General features: G+C 54.4%; 1 protein-coding gene across 7 annotated transcripts in view; it reads right to left on the bottom strand.

The window, feature by feature from the left end:
• Nucleotides 1-7,513: 7,513 nt before the first annotated feature.
• Nucleotides 7,514-11,050, bottom strand: part of DTNB (dystrobrevin, beta) — a 285,440-nt gene continuing 281,903 nt past the window's right edge. For all 7 annotated transcript variants that reach the window (XM_011950445.1, XM_011950464.1, XM_011950471.1 and 4 more), the window contains 2 exons: nucleotides 9,552-9,585; nucleotides 7,514-7,824 (listed from right to left, as the gene is read on the bottom strand). In XM_011950445.1, the coding sequence (XP_011805835.1) occupies nucleotides 9,581-9,585 (5 nt within the window). In that variant the 3' untranslated portion in view covers nucleotides 7,514-7,824; nucleotides 9,552-9,580. The remainder of the gene's footprint in view (nucleotides 7,825-9,551; nucleotides 9,586-11,050) is intronic.

Genomic DNA, 11,050 nt, shown 5'->3' with positions numbered 1-11,050 from the left:
ACAGAGGAGGCCTGGAAGGGGCAACACAGCCTGCAGGGACCCCGCCACTCCCTCCCCGTGTGGCCCTGGGCCATCTGATTTGCCTGGCTTCGGCTTCTTGAGCTGTCCTGATGGTTCCTTCACACTTGAACGTTCTATGACTCTCTGACTAGCCTGAACCCTTAAGTGGCAGTGGGAATGTCACAGGCTCTTTGTGGGGCTAAAGATTCCATTTCTGTTGATTCCCCTGTACAGAGTCTGGGGTGGGTGTTGGTGGAGCCTGGTGAGTGTCTTTAGTGTGAGGCCTGGCCAGGGAGGAATGTTACAGGTGGGGTCGGTGATCCTTCAGAGGAGCGGGGGCCCCCAAAGACCTTCCAGTCCTGCTCTGCAGAGCCAGGGTGCAAGATGACGGGCCCCAGGATGTTTTAAGGTGAAAAAATAGCAGATCTGGGTGATTATTTCTTCATTATGGTTTTCAAAATGGGCAAACCACGTTCCCATTAAGCCAACTGACTCAACACTCCACTTCTTTCTCTTTAAGAGCTTACAAGAGTAGGGAACAGTGAAGAACTCACTGGAACTCTGAACTCCCTGCTCTCTCCCTCAAAATCTTCTTTGAAATCTTGCTGCCATTCCATCACATTAGCAAGTTCACACCGTGGTGATGACTAAACTCCAATTTTTTAATCTTGCGCAAATTGCTATCTAAGGGGTCTGCGGAGTCATGCCCTACAAATCATAAATTCTCATCAGATGGGTTTTATTTAACCCTGTATATTGTGACTTACTTTCCAGCCTGACTCTGGCTGGCATAACATTATGAGACAAGGAAGAAAATAAAAATATTTTACCCCAAAACATGTTTCTTTGCCATATATTGAAATGGCGCTGCACAAAGCTGTTTTTTTGTGGGGGAAAAACTTGCACCTGTAAAGAATCTCTATTATAGAAGCTGGATCTTTTTCTTCCTGACCCTCCCAATCCTAAAGAGATTAACTAAGATCTGAATAGGAAACTTTTGTCATCTATTGTCTCTAAGGGCAGCCACTATTAGACTTCAAAAGAACTTTTCCCACAGTCTTTACCTTAACCTGAACATTCCCTTTCTATGAATCCCAGGTGTTTAGACAAACTCAACCAATTGTCAACCAGAAAATGTTTAAATTCACCTATAGCCTGGAACCACCGCCCCTCCCACCCGCCACCTTTGAGTTGTCCCGCCTTTCTGGACCAAACCAGCGAATTTCTTAAATGTAAATGTCTCTTGCCTCTCTAAAATGTATAGAACCAAGCTGCGCCCCGACCACCTCGGGCACATGTTCTCAGGGCTTTCTGAAGCTGTGTCATGGGTCATAGTCACTCATATTTGGCTCAGAATCTTCAAATATTTTACAGAGCTCGACTCTTTTCGTCGACAGTGGGAAGTGATGGAGCATCAGAGCCCAACAGACAGACGGGGTTTCTCCTTTCTAACTACGTGAGGACGCCCGACCTCTCCAGGCCCTGTTCACCTGGGAACCGGTAACATCACGTCACAGTTTTGCTGAGCAGATGACACTAAGATCACATAGGTGAGCACACCTGGCACACAGTAGGTACTTCATTCACATGCACTTGTTCCCTTCCCTTGAGAACCAAGACCTCTTGAAGAAACCCACCTGGATCTGGTCACCAGTGACTCAGAAGCCCAACGTGCATGCACCTTACAGAACGGCCACACGCTATCCTGTGTGTCACGATCTCGCTATACTTTCGGTTCTAGTGTTTTCCTTTATTCACTCCCTCCTAGGTGTCTTTAAGCAACTCTGCTCTCTGGTTTCCCCAAGCAGAGCTCCATTTTCTCGGTACCTCTCCACAGTGTCTGGATGGTGCTCTCTAGGCCCTGGGGGCTGGGGCTGGCTGTGGTTTCTGAGCTTCGAAGATCCCCCAGACCCCTGCTGGAAGTGAGTTCCTGCCTTGGGTGTGCCTGAGTGTACTGAGTTAAAAGGCAGTTTTTTTTTTTTTTTTTTTTTTTTTTTTTGCGGGGAACTGTGTGTGCACAACACAGCGAGGGAGTGACCTAGTCCAGGGAGCCGTCTCCCTTTAACACAGCACGCCGAGGAATAAAGACCCAGGCTCTATCATAAAATGGGGGCAGGTAAAGAGCAGTTAGGCGAGGGGGCGTGGGCCGTCAGGGTAGGGGCCTCAGTAAACAGAGTGTTGAACAAGGGCCTCTCCCAGCTCCACCCTGGCGTTAAACCCCACGGTTTGTAGTTCAGCTCCAGAGGCCTCCCAATGACCCCAATCTCATTCCTCTCGACTCAACAGTGATGGCGGAAGGCAGGAAGATAAGCTGGACTCCTTGAAGCCGACACCCACCAGGGAAATTCCATCACCCGCCTTGGGCACTGTAGACCGGGCTGGGGTAAGGGTGGGATGTGGGGAGAAGGGCGAGGCTGGGGAGATAAGAGCCTTCTGGGGTGGAGGAGGCAGCCAGTGAGGCCAGGGACTGCGCGTGGGGCAGGGAGCGGGCTAGGGGGCAGGATCCCAGCGGAAGGCCATCTGTAGCCCTGGCCCTGGCTAATGGGATATCCTGGTGGAAAGCAAGTGGGGATCTAATTAGGGTAAAATCCAGGGCTAATGAGCTGTGGAAACAACGGGACAAAGGAACGATTCCCACAAGCCCAGGATGTGACTCGGAGAGTCCACCTCAACTCGGCCTCCTTCCCAGCTTTTCTACCCCAGGGCCCTTCCTGGCTTCCTTCCTCCGCCTTCCTGGCCTCAGACCTGCCGTGCGGCCACCGTATCCCAGTGTCCATGGCTCCCCCTCAGCTCCAGCTCTGCCTCTCTTCCCATCCCTTTCGTTCTCTTTCCCTCTCCTTGCCCCTGGTTCTTCAGCCCACGTGTCCCTGGCATCACCCTGCTGTTCTCGGTATGCCTCGTTTCTTTGTTCTCCTCCTCCGGGAGTGGGAAGAGCTAGGCTCTGGGCTCCCGGGGTAGGCTGGGTGGCAAAGGGTGAACCCGGAATGGTTGCCTAGGCAATGAGGAAAGTAGGACAAACACCAACCAGCAATCAGGAGAAAAGAGAAGCCCACGGAGGAGGGGACTGTGTCCCGGCCCAGCCTGGAGACCTCCTTGCTAACCCTCAGCCCCACTGTCCCCATCCTGGCTCATCCCCAGGAGCTGGTCCAGAAGGAAGCTCGACCGTCTCTGCAGGAGCTCCCGCCTGGCTCCCTCACAGCCGACATTTGCGCAAGGCCCTTGAGCCAGAGCGATTCCTGGGCAGCCTGCCTCCTCACTGAGTGGCCTCTTTCTCAGCAAGCCCAGGGCATATTCCTTCTTCCAAAAGACCAGCCCATCAGGGCAGCCCTAAGAGGGCACATGAGCAAGGCCAAGGAGGGCAGGGTCCTCACCAGGGCAGCTCCCTGCTGTTTCTGGCTGGGAAGCAGAGGACGTGCTCCTCTTGTCGGCACCCATGGCCAATAGGTTTTGTAGAGAAGGAAGGAGGAGCCATGGGGCCTCCTCTGATGGAAAGGAAAGGAAGAGGCTTGGGATTGGGAGGAGCTGTGGGGAGGACTCCCAGATGCTTCAGACGTGGGGTCCAGGCTGAACCTCCTCAGTGAGGGCCATGGGTGCCTGGCACAGGAGGTATTTCCAGGCAGGGAGGGAAAGAGACAAAGCGACTAAGGTTTTGGGACATACCACGGTGGTGGAGACAGCGTGGCTCACACGCTGAGGCCTGAACAAAAAGCCTGATGGGTACAGGTGCCCTTCAGGCCGGAAGGCGGGGGGCAGGGCGGCCAGCTGCCCCAGTCCTGAGTCAGGCACTGAGCCAGAGGCCTTGCTTTCCAGCGCTCCAGCACAGGCTGCTCTCCTGGGGAGAATAGCAGCACCTGTGGCCTGCACCGTCCAAGCCAGGGGCCCCAACAGGGTGTGCCCACAGCCACGCTTGTGCTCTGAGGACTCTCTGTGCCCCTCACCAAAATGGGGTGAGATTATCTGCTTGTGCCACTACCCCTGGCTTCAGGCCTATGAACTCTGCCTGGGAGTGTGGCCATTGCTGTAGACCAAGCTTCGGACAGGTGTTTCTGCCGCCTGACTGAGGACTTGCTGGGGCTGGCCGAGGCCCGCTGACTGCGTGGTAACGGACTCGTTCCGAGCCAGCAGTGAGCTGGGTCCCAGGGGGGCTGTGAGGTCTCTGTGTGTTCGCCGTGACTCCTGAACTCAAGGACACACCCCTGGGTTCCTCAGGTCCCACACTTCCCAGTCTCCCCTCCCACCCATGAGCCCAAAGACCTATCCTTTTCAGCACCTAGAACAGACTCTGAGTAGGGACCACAGCCTCTTCCTCCCCTAGGTGGCCTCACTTTGCACCCACTGTCCTGAGTCTGCTGTGTTCATAGGGCAGGCGGTTCCTCCAATCCCACCCTTCAGTGCACAGTTGTGAACCGAGACCAGATTCCAACCTTAAGCTCTAAGACCCTGGAGCCAGTGAGGCCTGAAGGCCTGAGGAAGGGGCTTCGTGCCCAGCACACAGTTGGTGCCCGTGAAGAATCTTCCTGAATAAACAACAATTTCACCTCTAGCCTGTGAGTCCCTTCTGAATCTCCACCTTTATCAATGACAGGCTCCATTTAGTTCAGAAATATGAGGATGGCTACCTGGTGTTTGTGTCTTCAACACCTGCCTCCCACCTCCATTCCCAGCAAGTTCTAGTTCTCATGACCTCCCTTAGAGATTTTAAATTTTCCACATGAAAGCACTCACAATCCATTCAAACTGTCACAGAACTAGTAGACTCATATTGCTCTCTGGAACTGGTGAAAGGATTTGACACCCATGTCTTTTATGCCATGGTCCTACTCCAGCTGTCCACCCTTGGAAGTAGGAGGCAGAGGGAAGATGGAGCCAGTGTCTTCCACCTGTTTGCAGACATGCCTGTGCAGGAGGCAGGAGAGACTCCAAGCTCGCTACCTACAGAATCTTGGCTTCCCAAGCGAGGTTAAGTGCAGAGAAGGCATCAGAGTCCCTGGGATCTGCTACTTTAACTGGGGAGGCCTGTAATGTCGAATTACTAGGTTCTCTAGTAATCATTTTCCCTCTGAAAAGAATAACGCCCATGGGAGACAGAGCTTCCGGGAGGCTGAAGCAGCCCATCTGGGTCTGGATGTTGTTTCATGTGGAAGATGGTATTTGCATCCTGGGGAAAGCATCTTGGTGTCGAGGCTCTGGCTGCGGGGGTTAGGTGCCTGCAACATCCCCTCTCCCCTGACATCCCTCCTGAGCCAGGCAGGCCTTCAGCACCCCTACCACTGAGACTCTAGACTGAGAAGTAACCCCCTCAGTCACTGGGCCTCCATGATGTTGGTCTTCTGTAACTTACAGGCCTTGCCTCAGTGCTGCCCCCCTTCGTGTCTGGAAGAGTCTTTATTGATTGCTGGGGACCAAAACCAACTTAGACTAGGGATCCAGCACACATCCCTAGGGCCCTTTCTTCCTTTAAAATAGGTGGCTGACTCTGGCCTTTCTTCACTGACAGGCAATGTCTTCCTGCACTGCTTTGTTTTCTTCTTCATCTAAGTGTCATCCCGTGAATCTCACAGGGTGGTCTTTGGACCAAGAGCACCACCATCACCTGCAAGCTTGTTAAGTGCAAATTCTCTGGTTCCACCCAAGACGTGCTGAATCAGAGACTCTGGAGGCATGGCCGCGCTATCCGTATTTTAACAAGCCCTCCAGGGGATTCACGGGCATGCGGAAGTCTGAGAACCACTGGTGCAGTGTATTACCTAGGAGCCCTGAGAAGGACATTTCATTTAGTTTTCTGATCCACACAAGGAGAACCCGTCCAGGCACATGAGGCTCGCGGCTACAGAGAGTGTCTTCCCAAGGAAGGCGGGCTACTGACCTCCCACATGTCCAGCATGTAACCCATCAGCTGACCCCTGGCAGTGCAGAGGCCAGAGGCCAGACTGGGAATCCACCGAATGCCTCTTCATGAGCTCTTTTCTTCCAGAAGGTGCAGCAGGAATTCAGATGGCTGTAGGCATTGCCATAGCAACTGCACCCCTCCGAAGCGCTTATGGGCTGCAGGAGCACAGTAAGCAGCGCCAAGAGCGGCACATCTGCCAGTGGATGAAGCCTCACCAGCAGATGAGAGGGGCCACGAAGGGAAGAGGAGGCTCAGGGTGGCTGGGACTTATGGACAAGAACTTGGTGGAGCTGTTGCTTCCTCAAGACCCACGAGGTATTAGGTAGCCCTCCAGGGTCCTCCGGCACAGAAAAACAGCGCCAGCCCAGGCTATGGTGCTGCATGGCAGCCTGGCTCACCCAGGAGTCAGTGATGCTGCAGTCTCTCAAAAGACCGTCTACCTAGGTTAAATTAGGCTGCTCAGTGGTCCCAGAGCAATTAAGACGGAAGTGCCCATCTTCCTTCTGTGATGACCACCTGTGTTCCTCGCCAGGATTGAGGAAAGGGACCCAGTTCCAAATGTCTGACAGGGATGTGGGTCCTAAAGCAGATGCCAACAGTCGTGAGGGAGCTCGGGGCTTAGGTAATGGCAGATATTCTAGCTCTACAAGACATCAACCGTAGCAAGAACCGGCATCAGCAGAGTGCACCCGGTACCTGAGTGCTGGCCTCAGAGCTGAGGACACAGTCAGCAGCGGCTTGGGCAGAAGAGAGGGCCCCATGCCCTTGGAAACAGGGATCCCTGCTTGCCTGGAAGGCCAGAGGGGCCACGGTGGGCGGAACCCCGTGGAAAGTTCGGGGGGACACAGTGCCAACCAATGGGAAGATGAGCTATGGGGGAGAAGAGACAGAGAGGAAAGGATGGAAGGAGTGAACACCCACCCCTTCTGTTTTATCCTGACTGGGCCTTGGCAGGCTTCCCTGGGACTCCATCCGTGCGCGGCCAGGAGTTGATCCCACCGGCTCTGCACAGACCTCCTCAAAGCCAAGGTCAGGGGTCTGCAGAGGTGGGTGGGGGATGCCAGGGAGCCAGCTGTGGGGGTTCTCGCTTCATTACAGTCACTGCCCTTTATAAATATTTATAGCAGTTCTTCTGCTAAAAATAACATCCTGGAGCCCAGGGAGGAGGAAAAAAATAAATGAAAATCACCGGGAGCGGGACTTGATCACGTGTACCCGAGCCCAATGGACCCCTAAGGCGAAAGGCTGCGAGCAGCGCCCCCGGCGGCACGCCCCCTGGCGGCCACGGAGTCCGCGGCGCAGAGTCCCTCCCGCCCCCTGCCAGGCGGCCAGCCCGGCTGCGGCGGGCGGCGCGATCTCCGCCCCTTCCTCCCGGGTTGCAGGCGGCGGTATCACACGGGGCGGGCGGAAGCCTAACCAGTGTGAGGCTATTTTTAGCACCGTGGCCAGGGTGTGAATGTCTACAGAGCCGAGCAAGGCCTGACGCTTTCTTTGCACGCGAGAAGAAACCTGTTGGTTTTTAAAGGTCAAAGATAAGGAAACTTGTGCCCCTACGTTTGGGAACACCCCACGTGCTGGCCAGACGCCAGGCAGAGTTCCATCAGGTCACAAACACACAAGAGCTTGGTGCTTTTTCTTTTCTCTTTTCAACCTCCAGGTAAATTCCTGATGCGGAGATGAGACCATGCCCTGAGGGGAGTGATGAAGGTGCTAGTACATGCAGGGCTGTGCAGGGGGAGGCCCACCAGCTGTGTCACGCAGCCCCTCCCCGCTTCCCACCGGCTCTGGCTCCCCTCTCCCTGGCGGGTGGAGTGACGTCTGGCAGCCTGCAAGCCTGGTCCAGGTGTGCGGTGGAAAGATGGAGAGGAATGTGCCTCTGGGGGAAGACCTTGCCTTCGCCATGTCGGCGCCAACTTGCTCCTCGTCCTCTGTGCCTGCGCAAGACACACTCATAGTTAGTCACGGGCACTGCTGAGGGTTCAGGACAAGAGCTGTTAACATCTACTGTGAACAGGAGGCCCTGCGGGGAGGAGCTGCTAGGATGCTGGGCGCCTTTCTGAAGGGTGGTACCTAGGGTCCTCTGCCATCATTCCTAAGTTAGGGTCAGGAAGTGTTTCCGTGGAAGAACTGGGTTCACAATGCAAGGTTGGGAATGGGGTGCTTTCCTGGGGAGAACTGTGGCCCAGGAGAAGGGCAGGGAGGACTGAGGTGTGCCAATGAATACTAAGAGGAAAGGGAGGAAGCCTCAGCTCCAGGCCATCAGAGCGCAGGCCTGGGCATCCCTGGAACCGCGGCGCCCAAGTTTAATGCTTTTAATTTAACTCCCGACTGTTGGTGTTTCTCATCACCCCTGATGTGGGTCAGAGAGGGCAGGATTAGGAGGCAGAAAAACCGGCTCCAATTCTGCTTCTGGCATAGAGCTTCTGGTGTGGGGCTTTGGTTTCCTCCATGTGCAACAAGGCGGTGGGGGCACATGGCTCTGCCACGTTTCCTTGCACCCCAGTTCCTTCTGCCCGGGGGAGAGAGGGGCTCTGGCAGGCTCCTGCAGGGCGAGTCAGTTCCTGATTTCCCTCCTCGGCTGCCACGGCCTAGGCTTGCTTGGGAAAGGGCCTTGCCTGAATGCGCACAGAGAGTTCAGGGAGAAGCGTCTCTCCAAACCCCTGGGGCACTGTGATTTCCAGGGCAGCGAGAGAATGCGCGTGGCCCAGGTGCTGCCCACCTCTCAGCCTGCACAATCCAGAGTCAGCGCAGACTGACACTGCAAGGGCCCCGGGGGAACGGGCAGAGCCCTTCAATGGCCTGGCGCAGTTGGGCAGAGAGGGCTGAGAGGGCCAGAAGCTATTCCAGGATGACAAGACTTGGGAAGGTCTGAAAAAACCCCTTTTCTGGATTGTGGGGCTAGGGCCCTGGCTTTTTCACCTGAGGAAGATGCCTAATTTTTAAATATAAGAAGTGGGGGAAGGGGGAGGGAAGGCAAGATTTTAAAACGGAGAAGTCTGATATCTTGGCGCTGGAACTAGAAAGAGATTAAGGTGTTGAGCTGGAAAATGGGAATGATGAATTCCTAAAGGCAATGAGCATCTGCCACTGGGGCAGTCTGTACTTTTCTGCACTGCTTCTTCAGGAAGTGAGAAGGTGCAGCTTGGCCGGGCACCATGGGTAGCGGCTTGGTCAGCCCTGTATGTAGTGTGATCCTGCATGAATCACATGTCTGTGGGTTAGGGACTGTGACTCGGTGCAGTGCTGGGTGACAGAATCCAGGGACGCACTGGCTGTGGTTTGGATCCCAGGAAGGAAGTGGGCAGTGGCTGTGGTAAAGGAGCATGGGAGGCAGTGCTCCCCAGGGAGGTGGCCTTGCTCAGCACGCCCTGTTTCAACCAACGGCGTTGGGTCTGCCAATGCCATCCCAACAGAGGACACCAGGCCATGCCCAAGGACCAGGCATGCAGACAGTGCCGTGCAAGACAGGACATGGCCTAGAAATAGGGCAAGGAGGGCACATGGCCAGGGTGGGCAAAGGGAAGGGACAGTCGGGCTCTTGCATCTTCATCTGTTAGGACTGTCCTGGCTTGGGACCTGTGACTGCAGAAAGGGAAGGGAAGGGAAGATGTTGAGGAAGGAGGGAGGGGCTGTGGGGAGGCAGAGGACTCTTTGTACTCACCTGAGCTTCCTCTGTGTCCGGCTCCTCTGCTAACCTGTGGCAGCACGGGCAGAAACCACACACTGAGGTCATGGCCAGGTCTTCTCATGCCCCAGACTATGCTTCCTTGAACCACCCACCCCAGGGGCTTCCTTGCTTCTCCCATTACTCGTATGTTGACTTTTCCCACCCAGGTATGACAGCAGGGTAGAGTCATACTTTCTACTACCATAGCCAACCCAAGGCAGCCATGGAGACAGATGCTTCTCAGAAGGAAAGTCATTAAAAATGGAATCAAATCTCCTTAAATCCAGGGAGAAGTTACATGAGGGGGACAAAGCCCACCCAGCTCTGAAAGTTCCCCAAGGGACTGCACCTTGGGTGAGGGCAGTACCCCTCCTGCAGATGGTCTGCTTTGAAAAGCCATGCGCTTGCTCACCCGGCGCTCGAGCACTGCCTGGCCCCTCCCGAGCCTGTTCTGTTCTCTGAGGGCCACTGCTGTCCAGCCTTGCACCAGGGCTCTTTATGGATGCAAACTGGATTTACAGCCCCCACACCGGGATGGCAGGGTCTGGGAGGGGAGATTCTGAAGGACACAGGAGCATAACATGAGGCTCTGGAGGGTGGAGAAGACGTACTATGGGGGAAGGTGTCAGTCTGTGCTTCTTCTATGTGTCTTGGTTACACTTCTCTGAGAAGATGCATAGGAGGAAGGGTACCCCAGTGGAGCAGAAGCGTTCCCCAGGATGCAGCCAGCCAGCCAGCCAGGGCGAACAGGGAGAGGCTTGAGGTAGGGGTGAATATGGCAGGGAAGTTCAGCTTGGTCCAGATTCTTCAAAAGTCCCATTTGACTCTCACAGTTTCCCTTTCGAGCAGACTGTTTCTCTGACAGTGCTGACCAAATTCTGTTTATATTATGTCAGCATGGTTTCAACCCCAAAGCAGCAAATATACTCTCTCTCTCTCTCTATAGTTGACAGTTACAGATCTCTGGTGTCTAGGTGACTGCAGTTAGTTCTAGGTCTGTAAAATTTCAGGCCTAGCTCATGGCAGAGAATCAGGAGGTCCACCCACAAAAACACTTAGTCTTATAAAAATGCCTATGTATCAGCTACATTATAGTTTCAGGGACATATCATAGGACCTATATAATGTGGAGAGTCAAACATAAAAAACTCTACCATCTCTCACCCCAACTATTAACACTCTTGGCCTTAGGGATGACACCAGAAAGTCACATACAATTCAGGCATTCCCACAAAAAGATTTCACATAGACACACATTCTGGTATATGCATTGAAAGACAGACAAGGAGCTCTAAGGGCAAGAGGCACAGAAATAAGAGATGAAGACAGGGCAGTGCAGGTGCAGAGACAGCACCCTGGGGCCTGGAGTGCCGGGCAAGGGAAACCCAGTCTGATGCAGACAGGGCAGTGCAGGTGCAAAGACAACGCCCTGGGGCCTGGAGGGTCAGGCAAGGGAAACCCAGTCTGATGAGGACAGGGCAGTGCAGGTGCAA

This window comes from Colobus angolensis, unplaced genomic scaffold (assembly GCF_000951035.1).
Source record: "Colobus angolensis palliatus isolate OR3802 unplaced genomic scaffold, Cang.pa_1.0 Scaffold109, whole genome shotgun sequence".
NCBI classification, from domain to species: domain Eukaryota; kingdom Metazoa; phylum Chordata; class Mammalia; order Primates; family Cercopithecidae; genus Colobus; species Colobus angolensis.
The sequence above is the reverse complement of the archived record's forward strand: the minus strand, read 5'-3'. Positions and strand labels throughout refer to the sequence as shown.